At 41.4% G+C, this 24,725-nt stretch overlaps 1 protein-coding gene across 3 annotated transcripts in view; it reads right to left on the reverse strand.

The window, feature by feature from the left end:
* Positions 1–11,849: 11,849 nt before the first annotated feature.
* Positions 11,850–24,725, reverse strand: part of IBTK (inhibitor of Bruton tyrosine kinase) — a 57,780-nt gene continuing 44,904 nt past the window's right edge. For all 3 annotated transcript variants that reach the window (XM_037391474.1, XM_037391475.1, XM_037391472.1), the window contains exons 26-29: positions 23,294–23,446; positions 15,910–15,978; positions 15,651–15,783; positions 11,850–13,198 (exon numbers count right to left, since the gene is read on the reverse strand). In XM_037391474.1, coding sequence (XP_037247371.1) covers positions 13,073–13,198; positions 15,651–15,783; positions 15,910–15,978; positions 23,294–23,446 — 481 coding nt within the window. In that variant the 3' untranslated portion in view covers positions 11,850–13,072. The remainder of the gene's footprint in view (positions 13,199–15,650; positions 15,784–15,909; positions 15,979–23,293; positions 23,447–24,725) is intronic.

The raw sequence follows: 24,725 nt of genomic DNA on the forward strand, positions 1-24,725 counted from the left end.
ATTCCAGCAGAACAATATCACAAGCTGGGTGTTGTTTTGCAGTGAGTTTGCAGTAATGTGTGCATATCACATTACCACCATATCACTGTCACGTAAGGAGCAAAGCCAAATTCTCTATTAAAATCCCAATAATGCAGTTTTAAAATTGAAATAAAAAGTGCACTTCTGGGTTGAGAAACTCCCTCAATAACATTAATGCCAAAGTATTTCAACAGGTGATATCAAGGCAAACATATATTACCTATGGAGCTCACTGGCTCCAGCATGTCTATGGGGAGAAACAACAGTAGGGCTGATCATTCAAAAGAAAAACGATTGCAAAGTGCCCAAGATGTTCAGGCCTGCTAGAAATACAAAGGCTTTGTCAGCATCAATCTTTCTCACCGGGAGAAATTGCTACGTACGTGGAAGAGTTTGTTTCTCATTTCCCTTCAGTGTAGAAGGGCTGAGCACTTCAGCCGAACACCATTAGTTCCGAGAGCGTTGGGTTTCACTCTGGTTAGAAATAAATTTGTATTGACAAGTATATAAAGAAGTCAGTTAATCTACCCTAATGATACTTGGTTCTGAAATTTACGGTCTCAAACGAATGCAGCAGAGGGACAGACAAGTGACGCAGCCTCCCTGCTCGGGGTGCTGTGATCTTACATAATGGAACTGGAAACAACTTTCAGGACTTTTTACTTGGTGGGGACAGTGCATGTACAAGAAGAAACAGGGCCAGGACACTACACTCTTGTGTCTCACTCCCGTCTCACACAGAACAAGGGAACTGAAGGAGTCTATGGGGTAACATATTTGCCTGAAATGCTTTTAGCCACGGGGGACTAAGTCAATTTTGTCTGGAATTTACCCTGCTCCTTTGGAAGCATTTTCTATCGTGGATGTGAGTGTGTGAGTGAAGGTACATGAGAAGGGAATCAGCTCCTGATTTCAGTCTGCTCTCCACCCTTTTCTTTCATGTTTAGCTGTCTATATCTCCACACCATTGTCTAGGAGTTACTGTAACATCCACATCAAGGGACCAAGAGCATAAAATAATTTAATGAGAAAATAATCCTAATTTTTTTCCCCCTTTCTATTTAAGCAAGCTTTTTGGCACTATATAGTTTATACTTAGTATCTAAATATCATCAGACAAACTTAACCCAGTCCTTGGTAATACCGTTATTGCCGCAAGGCAATGTTTCAGTCTATCTTGCATAACACATTAAAATATATGCAACTTAGGTTTTTTCTCCCTCTCAGCCTGATCCAAATTCTGTTAAACTGATAGAAGAGTGTCAGGAATGTGTCAAAGGCTAAAGCTCGACATACTGCACCTACACCACGGCGCAGCTGGACTGTGTCACACCTGCATCACCACAGGAGAGTACCTGAAGAAGCAGCCATAGTTTCTGGAAGTATTCAAGGCACAGATACTTTTGGAAAAATAGGACTGGGAAACTGGTATCTGATTTGAATCTGGGAAGCTGCAAGACAAATACCCTATGTGTATATCTCAACAGGACCTAGGACCCTATGGATTCATTTTCCACCTCTGCCTCACACTTGAACGTCACAAAATTTAACTTTTAGCTTCTCTCCCCATGAACTGCACAACAAGGCTAAAACGAATTTAACATCCAGTAACTGAAAGTATTCATCACTATGCTGTCAGCAGTAGAATCCAAAAAAGATGTTATTAAAAATGTTAGAAATATTTAGGCAAGAGTAAGAGTCAAAAAGCCAGGTCCTGAGTCTCTTGGATGTCAGCATATTGCTTCGGAGTCCAAAGCAGCATTACAAACATCCAACCCTGAGCTTAGCAATGCAACTTTTAATAAGTTAATTATTAATATTAAATTCCTATTCATAAAATCTTCCTTCTTCCAGAACGAACATTGCTTAGTTAGTTCTCAATAAATAAAGTATCATCAGCTTTTATTCCACGATAAATCTTTCAATTGCAACGTGTTTGCACTCTCCTGCGCTACCCACTGCATCTCCTCCAGCTGCTATGAACTATTAGTAATGTTTCTAGAATGAGAACATGTAACTGTTCCTGTTTCGTCCCAAATGCCAGAACTGACAAAAATGAAACAGAGCGCGACATGGCCAACAATTTTTACCTGACCCCATCGTCCTTGCTGAAAACAAGTGTACAATAATAATGCAAGGCATAACTCAATCCTACTCCTACTTGAGTTAACCTAGTTTTTCCTTTGACTGAAGTAGGAGGAGACTCTTCGTATGCCAATACACAATTCCTAACCAGAGAAGATGTCTCAACATACCTCTCATCTGTCACCTGAAATTTCTGGGAAGGGGGGGCGGAGCACAGAACAGAACTGCACAGGCACAGAAACACCCAAGCATTCTGCAAACTGTTCAAGTGTTAGTAACGATGTATCTATGGGAACTTGTAACACGTTGTAAAAAGTATCCGCATGTTGTAAACACATTTGCACCAGGTCAGTAGTTACCTCTGTTTTGCAGCGGACTTAAAATCTTTGTTGCAATATGCCACCACTACTGCACATCACTTGAGACAGATGAAAAGAGAAAAAACACTAGGGTTTTTTTTATAAATATAAAGCTGCGGTAGGGATGGACTCCACTATACTGAAGTCAGGAGCTGCCCGTTGATACACCAGTATGCTTCTCTGTTGATTCTTTTGCCTTAGTCCTGTAAGAAACAGAAAGCACCTCCTGCACTTAAGACTGAAAGCATCATAGCTTCCAGAATAAAACTACTGCAATATTCACAAGTTGACAGAGACAGTTTGAAACACCCAGCACTGCAGCTGCTGTGCCAAGGCTATCAGCACTACGGCCACCAGGAGAAAGGCCAGTTTTTTGCTGCTATGTTTTCATAAAGCCTTTTCAATACTTAGTGTAAATCTTACTCCATGTAGCTCCTTTTTTGGGGTTTTTTTTTGACTCTCATCCCCTTAATAAGTTAAATTTTTATCATCAACGCAGGGGAACTGCTTATGCTCTAAGTTACAAAGAGGCATAAAAGCACAATCCAGGAGAAAATGAACTCTGTTTCAGAACCACGTGAACTTGGACATTACTGAAATTAAAGTGGTAATTTCAGGCTCTGAACAGTGTACACAAATGCACAGCTTGATGACTGCTATGCAAGGAAGACTTATACGAGAACATAAGGAAACTTTCTGTTTATACCAAGTACACTCTTCAATAAAAAACAAAATATCTCATACACATGTTGTCATTGCCACTTACGGTGAAAGCCTTACAATTTCTGCAGTTGCTGCATTGCTAACATATACAATAGTACTTCACAAAATAAGTTTGAACTGCACAGTATTACATAGATCTTCACATCTCCTTGTCCACCAAAGGTTTATCAATACTAAGCCTTGGTTATTGCTGCTCCTGCTGAAGCTGCAAAGGACTGAGTAAGACCTGGGTTTACTGCCTCTAGGTTGAAAGAAAAGGTTGGAAATCCTAAGATGAGAATGAATATACGGCAGCATAAACAATTGCAGCTTGCAAATCACAATGAGTTTTCAGAATTCCAGCCAAAATCTCTTTTATTGATGCCACCAGCCAGAAGACATTGCACCCTGGAAGTGCAGTTTCCACCTCTGTCTGCTTATATTGCTGCCCAGCCCTGATGGGATGCTCTGAGAGCTCACACACATGAAATAATATCGCGTGTTTTGAAAATTAACCATATACCTCTTTTCCCTCTGCAAACAATCAAGCTCATGCTTTTTTATTTCTATTGTACTGTTTTGCTACTTCCCTGTCTCTCTGCCACGATTCACCCCCACCTCCCCCCAGCTTAACTACAGGGAATAATTTTGATTTTATTGCTTCAAATAACAGGAATTTCAAGTCAGAACTTTGCCAGATTTACTAAAGGACATTTGAGAGACTCAAAAGATACTTACTACCTGTTCTTGCAGGTTAGCTAAAAGACTTTGCCTGTTAAATATCTGTAAGGAAATATCTGTGCTGAGGTTAATACAAGCTGTGATTAAAATCTTCACCTTCTCTTTGCTTTTTTTCTTGTCTTGATAGTACTAGGGTAATACAATATATTTAACATAGAACTTGCAAGGCAAAAAAAAAAAAAGAAAAAAAAAAGATGATGCATAGAAATACATAAAAGATTACTGGAAACTACTTCTATGCCATCAACAAGAAACCACAGAGGATGCAAGTTCAATTTTCTTCTCTTTGCAGCTCACCTTTAGACACGTTACAGTCAGCCCATCACTTCTCCAAGAAGGTGGCACATGCTACTCAGCGCAGCTACTGCCTTCCATTAGCGTGCCTTCCCCCAGGGAATTCATCACCACCAGTTCAGCTAGTTCCCTATTTAGAGTGAAATCATCACACTAAAACTTGTAGGTAACAATCATCATAGACTTGCCAATAGCAGATCAAATGCATTTTACAAGAACATTAGTTTACAAGACTAACAACCGCTTATGAACATGAAACAGAACAAAAAGAGAAACATCACCTGACCAGCTTGTGAACAGCCTGCAGCACCTCCAGAACCAGAACAAACAGACGCTACCAAACAACTGGTAGCTCAGAGGAGCGTGTTCTGGAAGCAGAGGTGCTCGCTTCAGAAAGAGGGTCAGAGAAAGAAAGGAGAAAGTCCTGGTTAAAAGGAATTTCTATGTTGCTGATTCCAGAAAAGCTACAGGCTCTACACGGGGCTGGAACGGGCAAGTGGAAGAAAAGGCTTCCAGATTCTCTGGAGCTGGGTTAATTAGCATTGATAACATACAGCTGTGGGCTGGCTTCAGGGGCGGTGGGTTGGCCGAGGTAGATAAGGTGCAGCTGTGGCTGGTTCTGTGAAGTGGTTGAGAGTCAATGAAGAGAGAGCAGCCGAGGAAGAAGCAAGAGAAGAGAGAGTGGGCCCTGGATGGGATGAGGTGAAGGCGGCAGAGGGACTGGCATGAAGAGTGTGTTGGCATGAGATGGTAAAGGACCTTGTTGCAGCTTGATAGTTTGGAGAGTGCTGCGACAGCTTTCCTTCAGGTTACGACCATAAATTTACTGCTTACCCTTAGACTAACCAACTTATTACTTGTGTGTTGATAGCCGGTACCTGGAAGCCGGGTAAGAGTTCAGTTATTGCACCTCACAAGTACAGTGAGGCTTAATTGTTAACATTTACAAAGCACAGAGATGAAAAGGTTTGCTACCGCTCAGTACATACAGATAGAGAGAAACGATAACACGGTAACATTTGCTGAAGTGGTGCAATATAATTCAATTCTACAACCTCAAACAAATCAAATGAAGAGTTGCACGTGCATGCACACACATTCTTCTTCAGCTGTAATGCTGTATTTGTGCAATACAGATACGTGATCCTGAAAACCCTGCTGTGTTCATAGCCTTACAGCTCAGCTCCATCTTCACAGCATGCACGGATGTGGGCAGTGTGTCTTGTAAACCTCTTAAAATACACACAGTGGGGAAAAAAAGACTAAGATTCTGCATATTGTTCCCTTCTATTGCAATAAATGCAGCATAGAAAAGGCAGGATAAACAAAAAATAGCTGTCCATGTGCATAAGGAAAATCAGAAGACCATTTAGACTTAATACGTTCTTTATATTTTTTTTTTTGCTAATGTATCACCTGTTGTTCCAGGCATCGTGACACCAGATGGCACGAGCACAATCCCCACAATGAAGTGCTCTGCTGCCATCTGTGACATTGAGCAGAAGTGGTAAGGTTCCCCCTTCAGAACAAGGCTTTAACATTAGACAAAAAACAGCCCTAGAAGCTCAGCCTCCCTGCAAGGCAGGCACAGCTGATGAATCATGATGACTGGACAGAGCTGAGCAGGAGCAAGCAGCTTGTATTCCCCATGCAGCTCTCATGACCTCTTCCCCTCTTCACAGGGATAATAGCCAAACTCATGCAGCAGATACAGCTGCTGCGCTTAAAGCAAAGGGCACCTGGCATCCTCCCACCTCGCGCTGCACAGCCCGCGAGACAGGCAGCTATTTCCTTGTCGTCAGGGGTCGCTGGATGACAAATGCATGTGACATATTCCTGTAGAATTACAGGACAGTGAAATGACTGGATGAAGACGACTAATCTCCTACTTCAATGGCACTTCAATCTGAAGAGACTGAGATCTATAAATGGTTTACCACCATGAGAAATTAGTTGAGAATCCAGCCTCAGCTGTTGCATTCTCTATATCTTCCCGGAATAAATTTCTAAGGTGGGGGGGGGGGGGGGGGGGGGGGGAAGCAAAAAATCTTAAAGTATTGAGAATAAGAAAAAAAAAAAAAGCTTTTGGGTCAATTTTCCCTGCTTACTTTCTTATTTGAGAATATTTCATGAAAATTATGATTTATTTATTAGGACAGGAAGGAAAGGTGACTCTCAGCTTTCCCCCAGCTGTACATTACGGAGAGCAAATGCAGTGGGCCTGTTTAAGCCTGCTCTTACATAAAATTGCTTTTTGTTTGTTTGCTTGCTTGCTTATCTGTTTTTCATGCATGTGATACCCTTTATGCAAATGAAATAAGAAAAAAACAAAGGAAAACAAACCATACCTAGGCTTTTAACAGTTTTATTCCCTTTGTTATCTGAAAAGTTCATGCAAGATTTGAAAGAATTGACCCCTAACATTAAAACTATGTATTTTAAAGCAACTCTATAGATCAATAAAGAACTCATTTAAACTGAAATCAAGGAGGAGAGCGCGATTATCTGTTCTGAACCCTCACTCCACTCAGACCACATCATCTTCCTGGATCATGTCTCCTCTCAGAAACCTTAGCCACAGTTGAACAAGAACACTGTTGTCCCACTCCGTGAGATTACTAATCCTATAGAGGGGCCTGGTTTTGACTGGTTATTTCCAGTCAAAAGTATCCTCCAAGAAGAGCCACTCAAAGACAACGTACTTGCACAGAACTTAGTCTTTTGACAAACTCAAGGTGTTCTTGTGAAAACACGAACAAACAAGCTCTCCTCCTACTTCATCAAAGTTGAGACATGCAGATTCAGGCACCTTCATGTGCTCTGAACTGAGCTGGAGAAGACCCAGCCAAGGCAGGCACCAGAGCCTGGGGAGAACTCCACTGTTCGGTCCTCAGAAGCCCACACCAGGATCTTCACATTCCCTTCACTCAATTGCCTAACTCTTAACCGTCTAGAACAGCTCTGGCACGTAACACCTGCCCCGAGGACCAATCTCAGGCTGCAGGCTCTGGCTGACATCTACACACATCGCATCAGAACAGAAAACCGTTAGAATATCAGTCATTACAGGAATGCCCTGGTTTCAGCTGGGAAAGAGTTCATTTTCTTCTTAGTAGCTGGTGCAGCGCTGTGTTGTGGATTTGGTGTGACTGCAATGCTGACAGCACACGGATGGGTTTGGCTGTTGCAGGGTCATGTTTATACTAGGTCAAGGGCTTTTCAACTTCTCAGGCCCTGCCAGAGGGAGGGCTGGAGGGGCACGGGAATCTGGGAGGGAACACAGCCAGGACAGGTGACCTGAACTGGCCAGAGGGATGTCCCATACCACAGAACGTCATGCTCAGTATGCAAACTGGGGTGGGTTGGCTGGGGCCAGCCGATTGCTGCTGGAGGACTGGCTGGGCATCGGTCCGTGGGTGGTGAGCAGTTGTATTGTGCATCACTTGGGTGTTTTTCCCTCCTTCTCTTTGGATTTTATTCCTCTCCTGTTCTCACTCCTTTTCATTAGAATTTTTATTATTATTGTTTTTATTTCAACTATTAAGTTGCTCTTATCTCAACCCTTGAGTTTTACCTTGTTCCCTATTCTCCTCCCCATCCCTCAGGGTGGTAGGTGAGTGTCAGGGGGAACGAGTGAGCAGCTGTGTGGTACTTAGTTGCCGGCTGGGGTTAAACCAAACATGCTTTAAGCAACACCTTGATAAACTTGGGTACATTCTTCAAGACTGATGTCCAGAGCAGAGTTGAAACTTGTATATATTAGTATTAGTTCTTCTTAATCCTTACCTGAAGCCCTTGCAAAAGTCTGCTCTCATTTTATTCAAGTGATGAGAAGGGAAAAGGGGGGGGAAAAGACAGGACACGCTAAAGAAAAAGCATCCTATAGTGCTTTTGGGGGAAAAAAAAAAAAAAGTGTTGTTTTTTTTTTTGTAAGAGCAGAATCTTTGCTGGAAGAACAGATAACTCACCTGAGAAGTAGCTTCATCTCCAGGAGACTCTTGTTTCTTCACAGTGAACTCCCTTCCTCCAGGCAAGGCCTTCAAGGCTCCTAGTATTGCAGCACTAGTGCAATGTCAGCCCATGCAGGCATCTCAAACCTGCTACAGAAATGATATTTTTTTGGTGCCATGATATACACCATAGTGCAAAAAACAATTGCTTAAAAAGCAAGAATTTCCTAAGTAGAGTTTATATCAGACACCACTCTTCCATCCAAGAAAAACCTCACACAAGCTGTTAAAGGGACTCTTCAAACTCAGAGAATTCCTTTGCTGCACCATTACCAAAGATGTCTTCATTTTAAACATACATTGTATGCATGTGAATTTGTTTGCCTTCCACAATAATAAGTTTTTTCTCAAGGTTAGACACCTAAAATGATGCTACAAAAATAGTCCTTTCCCCCTCAGCATTTCAGAGGTTTGCCACAGCTAGAACCTCGACAAGAGGGACTCGCCTTTTGGATGCCTCAACATCTCACTTGACCAGGGTCAAGCACATCTGATGTTAGAGAGGGAAGAATCTCCCTTCAGTTTAATTAACAGGCTATTTAGTGAAGTTTTACAGACTTTCCCTAGAGTACAATGGGTGGAATCCATTCTGAGATCATTTGATACCTTCACTAACCAGTTTCCTGCTACTGCAAAGGTCTTCAAAAAGACCTTGCCATTCTCTGATGACATTATGTAAGTCAAAGATTAAGAGTTAAATATACTTTACTCCAATATACATCTTTTACATTTATGTTCAGAATAAGACCTAACGAGCCAGTGTTCTCTTCTGACTTAAGCAGTCATTACATTAGAGCAAGCAATTCCCCAGGCAAAGGAATGAGTTCAGGGGTTGCAGAACGTGACTTCTGTAGAACAATCAATGAAATTCTGAAGCTGAGCACACTCAAAAGAGCTCAGAGTACCTTCCTGTAGTATTTCCCTACAGTAAGCATATTTTTTTAAAAAAAAGGGAGGGGGGGCACAGATGGACGCCAAAATAATTTGAAGTCCAAAAGCATTTTAAAAAGTTCAGCTCTGTAATTTGACTGTAGCAGAATTTTTCAGTAGAGACTTTCTGAATATTTTAATTTTAGAATATGTAACCACGATGTCCTGTTGCCACCTATGGTTTACTAATTCTGAGGGGCTGTGGTGGGGGGCGGGGCAGCGGCAGAATTCAGTTAAGATGCATGTGATAGGAAGGTGTCATCCAGACTTATACCACAATTTAAATGAGTAACGTAGTAATTTTTTGCCAATGCTCTTCTAAGAAAAGTTGCACAATCAGCCCTTATATAGATACTGCATTCAATGACACTCTACAGTCCAACTATCCACTAAACCCAGCCTCTCTTCTTAAGGAACAAAACCAGTTATAGGTTCCATAACTGAAGTGTCCTACTCTACCTGCATTTTCATTCAAATATACAATGCAGAAAAGTTTTACATTCCTCAAATGTCTCGACACAGTGACTATAAAAGGAAGTATTGAAGACATTGCAGTATTATTAAAATGTCAACATATTTTTTGTATCCATTATAATGTGAAAAATTTGCAAGTTTTCCTTATCCCTCCATTTTTAAAAAAGTGACTAGAGATACTAAATGATCTAGAAAAGATAAAATGCTTACTGTTGTTCAAGAAATGTGTTTTAAAGGTTGGTTGGTTTGTCTTTGAGATATATCAAGTATTTCACTAGAAACCTTTTGTTAACAGTATTTCTTAAGCCAACTGGCTATAATACATCCCCCGAAATTATATACCGATATGCTAAACACTGCTTTTACTGCAAACTCTGACGTGTTGATGTATGTTCATTAGGACCTGGGAGATCCACCTTGTTTGGGGGCAAGTTCAAGGAGTTAACAAACCCAGAAATTACAGGGCATTGTTAGAGCTAATCAAGCGAAGATGGAATTTGTGTTTAGCAGTGCAAGAAAGGCTACACACTCAGGCACCCGAGCTAGAAAAAGGCAGATTTTCCATGTTGACACAAAGCTGACATGTACACCAGGTGGCTGAATTTCTGGATGATTGTGTTGGGTCTGGCTGAGCCCCACAGCCGCCCTCACAGTGCGGTGCTTGTGCTGGTGGCTGAAAGGTGGGCATGACACGCCGGTGGTTTGGCCACTGCTGAGCCGCGCTGGCGCGGCACCGGGGCCGTCCCTCCAGCGTGCCCCCTGCTCTCACCTGGGGGCTGGGGCCGGCGTCTTGGGCAGGGACAGAGCTGGGACAGCTGACCCAAAGCGACCAAAGGGATGTTCCACACCACAGGACGTCTGCTCAGATATAAAAGCTCAGGGAAAGGAGGATGAAGGGCAGGCACGCGTGATTTATTCTGTTTGTCTTCCAGAGCGGCCACTACGCGCGCTGAAGCCCTGCTTCCCGGGAAGTGGCCGGACATCGCCTGCCGAGGGGCAGCACAGAATAACAGTCGGTGTTTTCCTTCGCCTCCGCCTGTGCGTGACTTCTGCTAGGGCTCCGTTAAACTGCCTTTCTATTGACCCACAAGGGGGTTTCCCATCTTATTTTCTCCCTCTCCGTTCTGCTGAGGGGGGCAGTGACAGAGCACATCGGTGGGCACCGGGCATCCAGCCACGGTCAACCCACCACATGGTGCCTCAGGGGAAGTGTACTTAAGAAAGGGAAGAAAATATTTAAAAAAATAAAATAAAATAAATGCATGCCCAAGGCCAGAGCAGTAGGAAGTGCTCCATAGTGGAGCTGGTGACACCCCCAGGGAACTGCAGACTGGGAACAATGCTGGAGGAAGGAACAGAGAAAGAAAAGAGCGAGGAGCAGCAGAAAGGAACCGCTGACCTCAACATCCTGCACCACCCGTCACCCCTCCAAAAGCACTGAGCATAACCAGCAGCGATACAGAGGGGAATGAGCGAGCGGCTGTCAGGGTGCTTGGCTGCAGCTGGGGCCGACCCACCAGAAGACGTTATTTACTTTAAAATGCATGATCATTTTTGAAAGCAGTAACTATTTACCACAGATATCAAAGGAAATGTTATGACACATTTTAGCCTTAACTTGAAGCTATCCTAACAACAGCTGCAACAATGTTCTCAGTTTCAGAAGAGTGTTACACTGATCAGTCCTCACCTTTGTTTGTGAATATAACTAGTGATGATGCATAAACAAACTGCGACAATAAACGCAGAACTTAAAAGCAGTCAATCTCCTCAGCATGACGGAAACACGAATCCTCTTATAATGGTAGGAGAATGACATTTTAAACAGCATCTTCTAATCAATTTTTGGAGAAAAAAATAAAAACGCAAATTAGCAACTTTACAGTAATTTTACATTTGAGAACAAACTGCGTTCACACCTGGAAAGGCCCACTGCTTTTATAGCTTTTTCCCACAGCACATCAGCTTTCTTTTAAATCAGAACTATAGTTTCAGCAGGCCCCAAGGCCCTGCGGTGCATCAAGTAAAGCACTTAATGCATGTATTCTCATCAGTATAGTGAACGAATCACCAGTAGAATTGAATATAGAATTAAAAGCTACATCTTCCTTTGTCTGCGTAGCTTCAAAATGCCTACAGTTCTTGTTTCATATGCCGAAGAAATACCTTTAGATTACTCTATAGTTACCTAAAGCATTGATTATATACAGACAGCACATAAAAGTATACTAACTTGTGTAAATCAAGATTTTATGGTTTATTGCATTTGTTTACAGTTTTTGTGGGCGATTTTTTGGTGTAGCTTGACCTGAAACCATTAGGTATATCTACATAGGTTTTTTCAAGATTCTTTTATCACACAGTGATTAACTCTCTACATTCGTTTTCTGTAGCACTCTCAATTCGTTTTCCAGAGTTCGTGAGTACTGACACTACTGAAAAAGTACAGGTTCAAACACACCTATACAAACAACCAAACTAGACAGAATATTGCAGATAAGGCTACTTTTTTTTTTTTTTCCTTTTTTTTTTATATATATATATATAAATTTGTTTAAAACAGGCACAGAGAACTTTGGAACACACAATACTGAAAGCCACCTATGATAATCTTTGAAGGTTAGGTGTTTGCAAATTCCAAGTCAAGCATTCGTCCCTATAGCTTTAACAACAAATACACAGAACTTTTATTTCCCCAGCACTTCAAGTGAATTGTACTTTAAACACAGTGCTTGTAAAACTGTATCATATTTACCAGAATAAGACTACAGATGAGCTAATTAAGTGCCACCATGTTCTATTCAACTGTGTGCTTTACTTCACAACAGAGCTGACTGTTCGAAGGCCAGTCTCACAACACTGAAAAAACATGCACAACTGAACTGAGAGCAGGCAATGGCAGGGCACTTAGCAGCATGGAGCATGGCAGTAAAACGTACCGGCCGCAACAACTGAACCAGTACTTGCACACGTAACTTAGGGCAAACTGCATTACCAAACTGTACTTTTACAGGAAGTTCAAGCAGAAACTTTTTCCAATGTTACCGATTGCCAGAAAGCTCTGAATAACATACCATCTCCCCTAACTTTAAAGTTACGTAATTCTGCACAATCAATCCCACATTAAATCACAAAATAAGCACTCGCTTTTCAGCCACCTGTGAATTTAACAAAAAACATTAGCAAATGCATTTCCAACCTACACCTTCATGTAACATTACTAATAATATGTCTTGTTAAAGAAATTCTCTCAAAACATACATAGTATATATATATTGCAGGTAAAGGACACAGTGAACACATGATTTCCATTCTCTCTAACGAATACCTAGTGATTATGTGCAGAATTTTAATGATAAAAATTACATGATTCCTGTTCTTCCAGTCCCTTTTCACTCGTAACAAGAATCAGAACTTCAGAAGTGCACATACAACGCGGACTGTGAGGAGTATGAATTAGTGCTTGTTCCACATAGGTGCTGCTATAGGTCCCTGCGGAGCCCTTTCAACAGTCACAAATTCATCAGGGTTGTCGAAAGCTTCATAGTGGATTAGTAAATCTTGAATAGCACACTCCTCGATCTGGAAGGGAAAAAAAAAAAAGACATGTATGTCATTGTCACACCTACATTTACATCTGTAGCACAGTCATGACCTGGCTTTACTGGTCCTGAATGCATGTCTGCTACAGAACTCTTAATCAGGAAGAAGCAGTAGATGAGGCCGCCTTCAGACAAGTTGAAGAAACCTCACGTTTGCAGGTCCTGCTCCTCACGGAAAACTTGAGCCACCCTGATTTGGGCCAGAAAGGCAACGTGGCAGGGCACAAGCACTCCAGGAGGTTTGCACTGGTGAAAACTTCTTACAAGGATGACCAAGGAGCTGATGAATGGAGACACTCTGCTGGATCTCATACTTACAAACAAAGAAGGACTGGTCAGGGATGAGAAGGTCAAGGGCAACCTTAGCTGCTATGACCATCAGATGGTGGAGATCAGGATCCCAAGAGATGGGAACAAGACAAACAGCAGAGTAACAGCCTGGGACTTCAGAGGAGAAGACTCTCATCTGTCCAGGGATCTGCTTAGAAAAAATTCATGGGATACGTCCCTGGAAAGAAGAGAGATCCAGGAGAGCCGATTTTAAGGATCACCTCCTCTGAGCTCAAGAAGAGTCCATGCCAATGAGCAGGAAGCCAAGCAAGAGTGGCAGGAGGCTTGCATGGACAAAAAAAAAGAGCTCCTGACAAAACTCAGACAAAAAGGAAGCACAGAAGAGGGGGAAGCAGAGAAAGGTGAGCCAGAAGGAAAACGGAGACACTGTCTGAGCACACAAGAACAGAATTAGGGAAGTCAAAGCCCACCTGGAGTTGAATCTGGCAAGGGACATGAAGGGCAACAAGAAAGGCTTCTACAGCAGCAAACAGGCAACAGGGGCCCACTGCTGAATGACAAAGGACATGGAAAAGGCTGGGGAACTAACAGCTGCCTTCATCTTGGTCTTTAGTGGTAAGATCAGTCTTCAGCAATCCCAGGCCCTTGGGATCAGAGCTGGCCAATATGACTGCAAGCCCACTCTCAAAAAATCTTTGAAAGGCTGTGGCCATAAGGGTCGGTTCCTGGGGACTGAAAGGAAGCAAACATCATTCCTATCTTCAAGAAAGGCAAGGAGGATCAGGATGGCTACTTATCAGTCACCCTCATCTTGATCTATAGGAAAGTGGTAGAGCTTAAGTGCAAACTAAAGAGCTTAACTGGGCAAGCTTAAGTACAGACAACATAAACGGACAGTGAGATGGACTGAAAACTGGCTGAACTGCTGATCTCAAAGGGTTGAGATCAGTGGCACAAAGTCCAGATAGAGGCCAGTCGCTAGCTCCAATACTGAGACTAGTGCCAGTACCATTTATCATCTTCATTAATTACCTGCCTGATGGGACATAGCACACCCTCAGCAAGGTTGCAGACAATACAAAATTGGAAGGAGTGGCTGATACGCTAGATGGCTGTGCTGTCACTGAGAGGGACCCAGATATGCTAGAGAAATGGGCTATGAGGAACCTCATGAAGTTCAACAAAGGGAAATGTGAAATCCAGCTCCTGGGAAGAATAACCCCAAGCACCAGTGCACGCTGGAGGCTGACATGCTAGAAAGCAGCTTAGCATAAAAGGATCCGGGGTCCTGGTGGACAAGTCGACTATTAGACACCAATGTGCTCCTGTGCAAAGAAGAGTGACAGGCCTCCTGCGCTCTGTGAAGGACAGCACTGCCAGCAGATGGTGATAAGTGATCCTTTCCCTCTGCTCAGCATGGGTGAGACACATTGGAAGAGCTGGGTCCACTTCTGGACTCCCCAGTACAAAAGAGACATGGACATACTAAAGACAGTCCAGCGAAGGGGAAAAAATTATTTAAGAGCTTACAGCATCTGACATGGGAGGAGACGCTGAGCACGCTGCAATTGTGTAGCATGCAGAAGAGAAGGCTTAGGGAGACCTCATCAAAATGTGTAAGTATCTGATGGGAGAGAATAAAGATGACTGAATCACGCTCCTCCCAGTGGTGCCCAGTGACAGAAGAAGAGACAATGGGCACAGACCAAAACACAGAATTGCATTTAAATATAAAAATCTTTTTTACTGTGAGAACGGTTAGACACTGGAACAGGTTTCCCAGAGGCCATGAAGTCTCCGTCTTCAGATATTCAAAAGCTGCCGGGACATGGCTTTGAACAACCTGCTCTAACTGACCTTCCTCTGAGCAGAGGGGTGGGTTAGACAATTTCCAGAGGTTCCTTCCAACCTCAACCGTTCTCTGATGCTGTGAATGCACTAATCACGAACCGAGTAGTCAATCTGAGTTTAATATAGGCCTACCTTATCAAGCAATGTGAAGTTATTACTAGATGATATTTAATATCATTATGTAGATGATACTAAGTGTACCAATAAGTAATTAATCCTAAAAACTGATCTCTGAAACAGCCATTGGAAACTCCTTTTATTACTTCACAGCTGCAGTAATAGTACTTTACCTGGATCAAAGCCAAAGGTTTTTCTCTGCTCCTAATAAGAGCAGCTTCTTGCTGGAGCTCTTCCTCTACAATAGCTGAAAACATGACAGGTGCTATCACAGGAGAGCTATTTGGTGATGCTGCTGACCAAGGACTGCAAAAAAAAAAAAAAAAACAAACCAAAAACAAAACCAAAATGACATCATGAGGCAACATCAAAACAAGGTCAGCCCAACATACAGAAAAGAAGCTCCAGAATCTATGCCACTGTCAAACTTACTTATGACTCTCCAGCTGTGGAGAATCCAGAACATGGTCTTCCAGACCTGGGCTACTTCTAGTGGTGCACCTGGAAAAAGGTAGGAAAGTGAAAGTCACTGACAGAGCATTCTCCTACTGTGAAGTACATATTTACAATAGGCAATTACAAATGTGTAGGGTTTTTCCAGAAGAAAGGCATTAGGATGTAATGCTGAATTTACCTTTAAGTGTGATATTGTGACTACAGGAGACACTGAAGCTCATTTCTGACTACTAGAACTTAATGGATTTTCAGCTTGGGCATCAGTTCTGGCATTTCCTAACATCTGAGCATTTGAGCTTTGAATAAATGTTTTTCTACATGTAAAATAGTCAACCAAATTACAGACTAACAGCACTGACTATAAATGTTTGCAATTAATGTAAAAATAGGGCTTCAAGATAAAGAAAAACCCCACAAACTGTCCTGTATTCAAATTAAGCTTTTCACGTAAAAGAACCAGTGCTACAACAGCACTAATAAATTATTTTCTCAAGTGTAAGCCTAGAAATTATGGATTTTCAGTACATATCCTGCAATCAGCTCCCACATTCATAAGAACAGCATAAAACTAGAATTAAGATAATTGAAAAAAAAATAAAAATCCATATGAAATATCAATAGAGTTCCCAACAGGAAGATAATTTTATTCCATTGCAAAATGTTAACCTCTCAACAAAAAGAAGTTAGACTTGGTATACTGTATGCCTTAAGAGACAAGTATATTTGTCAGGAAAATCCTACATCAGTAGGAAGAGAGAGACATATTCTTGTTATTTAATACTTATCTTTGGCAACTTTTTGATTTCCAGAACTCTAAAAAAGTGTTACAGCATACTATGAAATGTTAGCAGACTTTCTTGAATTATCCTATGGTATTGTAAAGAACCTCTAAGGGTGTTGGTATTTCAATAAATCAGTCTCAATTTTCTTTAAGGCTTTAGTAATCCTCTGTAAGTGGCCAAAACCTCAGAGAAAAGAGGAGAAATCTATAGAAAGCTAAAAGAATTCCAGTAACTGCTAAGTTCTCTGCTTGGAATATTTTCTCCAGAACACAATTCCAAGGACAACAAACTATGATCCCTACTGCTAAGCAATGAGGGCAAAATCTTAATAATTCTGAAATTCAGCATCCATCATCAAAAATGTGGTTAAATGAACCATGCCCAGCTTATTGTCACAAAATTAATTTTGCCCACCAAACAGCCAACTACTCTAAGAACAGCATGAACACAAATTTAACTGCTCAGGGAAAAAATAAATAAATATATACATCTGTCTATATCTATATATCTGCAGCAACAGCTGCCAGAGCATAACACTGGTCTTCAAAAGAGGCTTTCTACCGTGTCAGTCCCTTGAATCAAACCCAGCAGATACGCCAGGTCATATTGCTTCTGTGTTTCCATCAGGAAAGCACAGTTCATGTCAGTCAAGGTGATCCTTCCCCTTCAGTGACCACATCATTGGTCATTGCTTCAGTAATGGCAACGATATCAGACACTGACAGGATAAGGAGAGGAAGCCAAAAAGGTGTGGTAGCCTCCAAACCAGATGTTTCTGGATAACTACTATTCCAAAGCTTTGAAAGAACTGACATCTGAAACAACAGCTCCATGACAAGAGTGGTTAAATCTGCTGCACCATTCTCCACACTGAGTATCTATAGCTGCAGTTCCTTTATTTTGACCTCATTAATATGCAATGCTTTTTCCACAGGTGCTGAAGAATAGTTAAAAATTGAAAAAAGGTAGAAAATAAGTATCTTGGGTTTTTTTTCTATATTTGGTAAAAGAAAACCAATGGCAGGTTAGAGAATCCTATCTTATTTAAGATAAGTATCAGGTCATGACAGATAAGTATGATAAACAAATATGGGAATTCTGTAAGACACTGAGTCAAGGGCCACAGAAATTATTTTTTTTTTTTTTTTAAACCAAGTTTCTCATTTGTCTCCTACCTAGCTAATTCCTTATTCACTTTACAGCTGGGTTATACATTACTTTAGAGAATAAATTAACTAAAAGAAATATAACTAAGTTAATGTTGGTGAACACAGTAAGTAGCAAAGCTCAAACCAGCAGACAATATTAAGAGACACTATTAACTGAGCAAAGGATAAAAATGAACAGTATGACTGTGGAACAAAGCAATGAGAAAGGAAATTCAAAAGTACAAAACAAAAGACTCTGTGAAGTGAAGACCGTAGCAGCTATAAGCTGAGATTTTCAGCTTGAAGAGAAGGAGAATCCAGGGTGTACCCATCATGATAACAAATCAGAAGTATATGGTTGGGGGAAAAAACAGTTGTTTCCATTTGAAACAAATACTTTTGCCAACATATACTATGCTGGACAAAGCTTATTTGGACGAGCTTTCATTTTGGGTCTCATAGGTTCAAGGAAGAATACTCTAAAGTATCACAGATGCAGAGAAGAATAACTGATACTGAGTCTTCCAGAGATCATCTTCTGAGAAGATTAAAAAATTATCTCTAACCCTGCAAAGGAAAGAACAAGGCAGAGTAACAGATCTTCATATAGACAGTACCTGTACCAATATACAAGGACAGCCTCCCCCAAACACAAAGCAGATCATTTCAATGTGCCTTAAGGCAAGCAAGCATGGCAGAAGGGTGGCAGGAATGAAGAGCCAACCCTACAAGGACTTCAGATTAAAAAAGGACACATATAAACAGTGGAAGCAGGGACAGTCTACACTAGAGGAAAACAGAAATATTACTTCTGTGCTGTAAGAGCCAATGCTGAACTGGAGCTGAAACAACTGAGGGATGTGCACGACAAAAGGAAGGGCTTCTGTATTAGCAAGAAGAAAAAGCAACCAACCACAGAGGTTTCCTGATGACTAGAAAAAGCTGAATGTTACACCCGTTTTCAAGGAGGATATGGGGAACTACAGACTGACCAGTCTCACCTCAATCCTGGGGAAGGTCGTGGAACAAATTTTTCTGCAAGCAGTTCTGAGCACATGTGGGACAAGAACAGCCAGCACGGATGTATGACACAAGGAAAATTGTGCTAACCAACCTGATTGCCTTCTGTGATAGGATGACAGGCTCTGCAGACAACCAGACAGCAGTGGATGTCCTGCTCTGTGGCTTCAGCAAGGCCTCTGACATGTTCTGTTATCCTATCCTTATACTTAGTCTGAAAAATACAGACTGAGAAATGGACTACAAGATGGGTGGAAAACAGGCTGGCCTGAAGGGCTTCAGGGGTTGTGGGTTAGCGATACAAAGTCCAACTGGAAACCAAGTACTAGTGGTGGTCTGTTGGGGTCTGCAGCGGGTCTGCAGACAAGTTCGTTGACTTCAAAGACTTAGCCGTGTACCTTTAAGACAGCCACACACTGTCAGGTATGTAAACAGGATGTAAAGAACCAGAACTTCGAACCACAGCATACGGGCACCTACAGCAACAGCAAATAGCAATCAAGAAGAAGAACACAAAAACCTATCAGGGTCTGACAAAGGTACTGTCTAAGATACAAAAGTAATTTATATAAACAATAAAGGCCATTTTGCCATTTTGTCCAAACCCAGCCACGCAGACACAGTGTTTTTTCAGTCCGCCTCAACCTGTGTCACCACAGTGGTCCTCAGGGACAGATACTGAGACTAATCCTTTGGTAGAACAAAGCACACTCAGCAAGGCCACAGATGGATGGGGAGAAGGTGGGAAGGGTGCAGCAGTCCACATTCTAGATGCCAGGCTGCCATTCAGAAGGCCCTCAAGAGGCAGGAGAAACGGGCAACTGAGAACTCAAGAATTTCAAAGGCAAGTGCAAAGTCCTGTATTGGGATGAGGACAGCCCCACAGAGCAGTACAGGCCAGGGGCTGCCTGGCTAGAAAGCAGCTCTGCAGAGAAGAAGCTGCAGAGCCCCGGCTGGCAGCAAAGCGAAGGTGAATTGGCACATGCCTGTGCAGGAAAAATCGCCAACTGCATACTGGGCTGTACTAGCAAGAGTAATAGCCAGGCAGTCAAAGGAAGTGGTTCTTCCCCTCTGTGCTGTATTTGTTGGTCTACGTACAGAGTATCATATCCAGTTTTGGACTCCTCAATACAAGAAGGATGCTGTCAGGCTGGAATAAATCCAGTGGAGGGCCATCAAGACTAGGGGCTGAAGCACATGACAGAAGAACTGTGTTAATTCTAAAGGAAGGAGGCAAAGTGCTGATCCCACTACTGTCTTCAGCTACCTAACTACAGGGCAGAGAAAAGAAGCAGGATCTTCTTAGAGAAGGATCTTCTTAGAGATGCAGTGATAGAATGAGATGCAATATACTCAAGCTGCAAAATAGGAAATCCCAGTTAGATATAAGAAAAAAAAAATCAAACACTATGGGGATGATCATACGTTAGAACATGTTGCCCAGAACGTCTGGGGTTATCTTCATACTTGGAAGAAGTCACAACTCAACTGGACCAGGCCCTGGGCAACATGATCTAGTTTGACTTACATTGAGCAGGAGGCTGAACTAGAGAATCTAAATTATTTAATGACTTCAGCAGCAGGGGACTACTTTTTAGCTGGTCTAGATAAAACAAATTCCATTTTTTACTGCACTTAAAGACAGTAATGTAATAAAAAACAAAGAGCCAGAGAAAAGGAAAGAAGAACAATAAGAGATGAAAGCAGTTTTTTGCTTGCTGGTTTGTTTAATTAAAAGCATGTTTGCACAGCTTACTAAATGCCTTTATTCTGCTGTCATCTCTCAAATGTATCAACTGTATCTCTTTTTCCACCTGCTTTAATAATGCTCACCTTCCTGTCCATTTGACAGTAATCAATACCTACCCAGCCCATTTAACAACTATGCTCTTCCTACTCACAATCCAAAGAACTCACAGCACTACTATAAATGAACCCAAGTAGATACTCAACAAACCTATTTCAGTACAGATACAGAAATCTTTCCAGAGTAAGACTTCTAAACAAACCAACCAACCAAAAAACCCAAACAACCACACAAAAAAACCCAGCACAACAGAAATTTCCAAAACCTGGAATTTATAGTTCCAGTGTCACAGCACACTCTAGTGATCAATTAAAAGGTAAGTTTAAATACCTATGTCGTCTCCTAGAATTTTAATGTGGCTTTAAAAGGCATTTTAAAATATCTGAAAAAAAATCAGATGTTTTGAAGCTGTTTACACATACATACATCTCTGTTTCTTGCTAGCAAGACACTCAGTCCAGATATTAAATCAACTGCAGATATTTCAACATGCTAGATTAATTCCTCAGCTGGCATCAAAATAGCTCGGAAAAATGGAACAGATGGGAAACATGAAGCTAGCATATACAGAAAAATGGAGAAAAGCCTCCAAATATATAGAACTTGGAAACCTGAAAGTCTTGAAAATTAAGGACTGATGCAGAGTGGCTCTGCATGGAAACAAACCAGCCAAGTATCATCAGTACTGAACCAACCTGATTAATTCAGTTGGCTGAACTTGCCGTGACTCCTGCACAGCCACCAAAATGTCCCAGAACTTGGCTCCCCAGTGTTTCCTGAGGATTTGTTCACTGGAAGCCAGTTCAGGTCCAGTGCCTCCCTGATCTAATGAATGCTCTCAGAAAAGGAACACAAAGCCTGGTCTCCTGCAGAACCTCTTGGGTTTTGCTGTACCATTTGAGTCATGTACTACTTATTAGCTCAGTATTAGCCATGCCAGAACGAGGCCATTCCCACGCGAAGCCACAAAGACTTGTTTCCACTAAGACTCTTCACCGCTCCCTGGAGTAACGCAGTGAAGACAACCCAGGCTGCCACAACAAAGTTAAGTCATGTCAGCCCTATGTTTTTAGCTTGGACTATGAGCTACACATGCACAGCTGCACAGCGTAACTCCCAAGGCTCAGCTCTCCCTGGAAACAACGCAGCCACATCCACACAGCCCAGCTTTTGGGCTGATCTGCCTCTGGACTGAATCCAGTTCACATGTCCACATTCATGACATGGTTCATCTACACAAAATTTCTGGGTTGGATAAACTGGAGGTGACAGTATATGGAAAAGTGTTTATGCAACCACCAAAAAGCTCGCATCCAGAGACTTAAGAAAATTGTCAATTTAATTACTGCACTAGTTTATCCAAAGAAAAAGGACAAAGCTGGAACAGTAGCTATGCAAGCATCTTCAGTATCCCAACAATGAGTCTGACACCAACAGATGAAGATTACTTATACTCTACACACACACAATTTCCTTTGCTTAAAAAGGAAGAGTTAAGGGTATGGAAAATAATCTTCATAGAAATAGCCTTTGAATGCTGCAGGCAAAAAAATTAGATCCTACTGGACAGGAACTATACAGTCAAAGAATAAAACTACCTCAAACCAGAAACTCAACTCCTAATTTCAGATGGATGAACTACTCACCTAGGCTCTTTATACCTAATAGAGAGAAATCAGCATTTTCAGACACAGTTCCAAACAACCTGAAATAGCTCTGGAAAAGCCATCTTTTCCAACTGATTATAGTCATTCTAGTCATCTAGGCTCCCAGCAGCTTAGCATATCATTTTCAGACAACTAACATATTAGGCCTGGATTCAGCTCAAATAATTCACTTTGAGAGCCTGCAGACTAACCAGACTGCACAGAGCAACGCAAAAGGAAAAGGAATGACTTTATAAAGATCACAGAGCAGGTATGACAAAAATAGCATCCAATGCAAATTCCCTTATCACACGTCCTTGCATCTCCCATGTGACAAAAAGCTTTATTATCTTGCTAGCAACAACATTAATGATACCTGGTTTTCTGCAGCTTTGCGCTTTGTGTCCTACATCTCCAATTACCACAATAATTTCAGCTTTATCCCTCTGTTCCCGAAGAAAACCCACCTGTCACTCTCCAAATCCCTCCTACATTTTTTATACATACATACATATATAAATGTACACACACACATATATTTTGTTTGAAGCCTGAAGTGCTTGTGTCCATATATATGTGTAGATGTGGCACTTAAGGACATGGTGGTGGACTTGGCAGTGTTAGGTTTACAGTTGGACTCAGTGATCTTAAAGGCCTTTTCCAACCTAAATGATTCTATGACCCTATACACACACACACACACACTCTCCTGTGTCCATACACACAGACACACTTTGAACCTCAAACGAAGTATTAGCAGTGGCATTAAATTACTTTAATCTCAAGCTTTCTATTCATAAAATCCTATTAACAGAATCATTAAAAGAATGGTTACAGGATTTTTCTTTAAAAAAAAAAATATGACAATTTCATCCTTTCTTATTTCAGCAGAATTTAAATAGGTTATTGTGATTCTTGTGTAACAGTTGATCAATTAGGAAAAGACCGCTCTCTTACCTTATGGTGTTTTGGACTGATGAATCCTCAGTTCCTTTATAGCCAGCTCTTTTGATACCAGTACCAGGTGAATTATTTGCACTCATACATTTTTCTTCTTCCATTACAAGGTCACGGAATGACTTTGGCAAAGCAGAATGTAAGGAAGATGACCTTTAAAAACAAAACCAAAAAACCTCAAAACAACGTATTTTATACTTGCACTTTCCCATATTGTTCCAATATTCAGATAGCAAAGAGGGCTTTTTCAGTTGCTAAAAATAAAAATACAATATTATTTTGCTTTTGTATCTTACCATTCTGCCCGCTAGACCCCACTCACTAAAATAAGTCACTTTGGGTCAAATAGTTAATCATCAGAAAATAAATACTTATAAGAACAAAGCAGACCAGCAGTACAGAAATTTTGTAAGAAGGGAAAAAAAACCCAGCAAACCCCAAACCCCATACTTCCATCTATTCCACCCCAACCCACCCTCTTAAAAAGCAATTTTACTCTCACAGGCATCTTGTCTTAGACAAGCTGTCCCTTTTCTAACAGTAGTATTCCTTGAAAAGACAAGAGTCTAGGCAAGTGTTTGACCAGAACTTCCCCAAACCTATTATACTGAGTAGGCAAATGGCTCCCTTAGATCTGCTGTCACAGAAGCTTCTGCTACTAACAATTTAGGTAGCCTACGTATTTTCATTAAAATTCTGTACTGCAATCAAATCCACCTGCAACACAGCTCCAAAAAACACACCAACAAAACAACCAAACCCAAAAACCCCAAACAAAACCTCCCAAAACCACCCAAAATAACCCCCCAAACCCCCCCAACCCTCTATCACTCTCAGCTTGTAAACCTATCCGAAACAGTTACCAGTGCCTTAAAATGGTTCCACTTAAACTGGCACAAATTTTCCTAACAGTAACAACTCTAAATTTCAGCTTATCCCACCTGACATTGCCATTTCTATCTAGTCTACAGCACTAGAAAAACTCATCTATACATCTTTTTTAAGAAAGTAGAATATGACTAAGTTTCTCTAAGCTGTAACTACAACACATCAAAGCATGAAACTCCAAAACAGCTGATGTTTCAGTATAAGCTGAAATCCGGAGAAACTGACAACCTAGACATTAAAATACACAATTGTTAATTCTCAAGAGAGACTTCAAACTTCTTTGTGTCTCCACTCCTGAAAAGCCACAGGCTCTCCTGAGTTGAAAAAAAAGAAAACAGAAATAAATACACAACATCCCCCTGCCTCAATCAAAGCACATTTGGAGAACTAACAAAGTCAACACCTAGCTTCTTGCATGACATACTCTCTAAGTATTACTAATGTGATTTTTTTTTCCACCCCCCTTCTGATTTCCATTTTCTTCAAAGGAGGAAACAGGTTCAGTCCCCCAAAAAGTACAAACCATCTTTTGGTGGAAAAGGTA

The sequence above is a fragment of the Falco rusticolus genome, chromosome 6 (assembly GCF_015220075.1).
Source record: "Falco rusticolus isolate bFalRus1 chromosome 6, bFalRus1.pri, whole genome shotgun sequence".
NCBI lineage: Eukaryota > Metazoa > Chordata > Aves > Falconiformes > Falconidae > Falco > Falco rusticolus.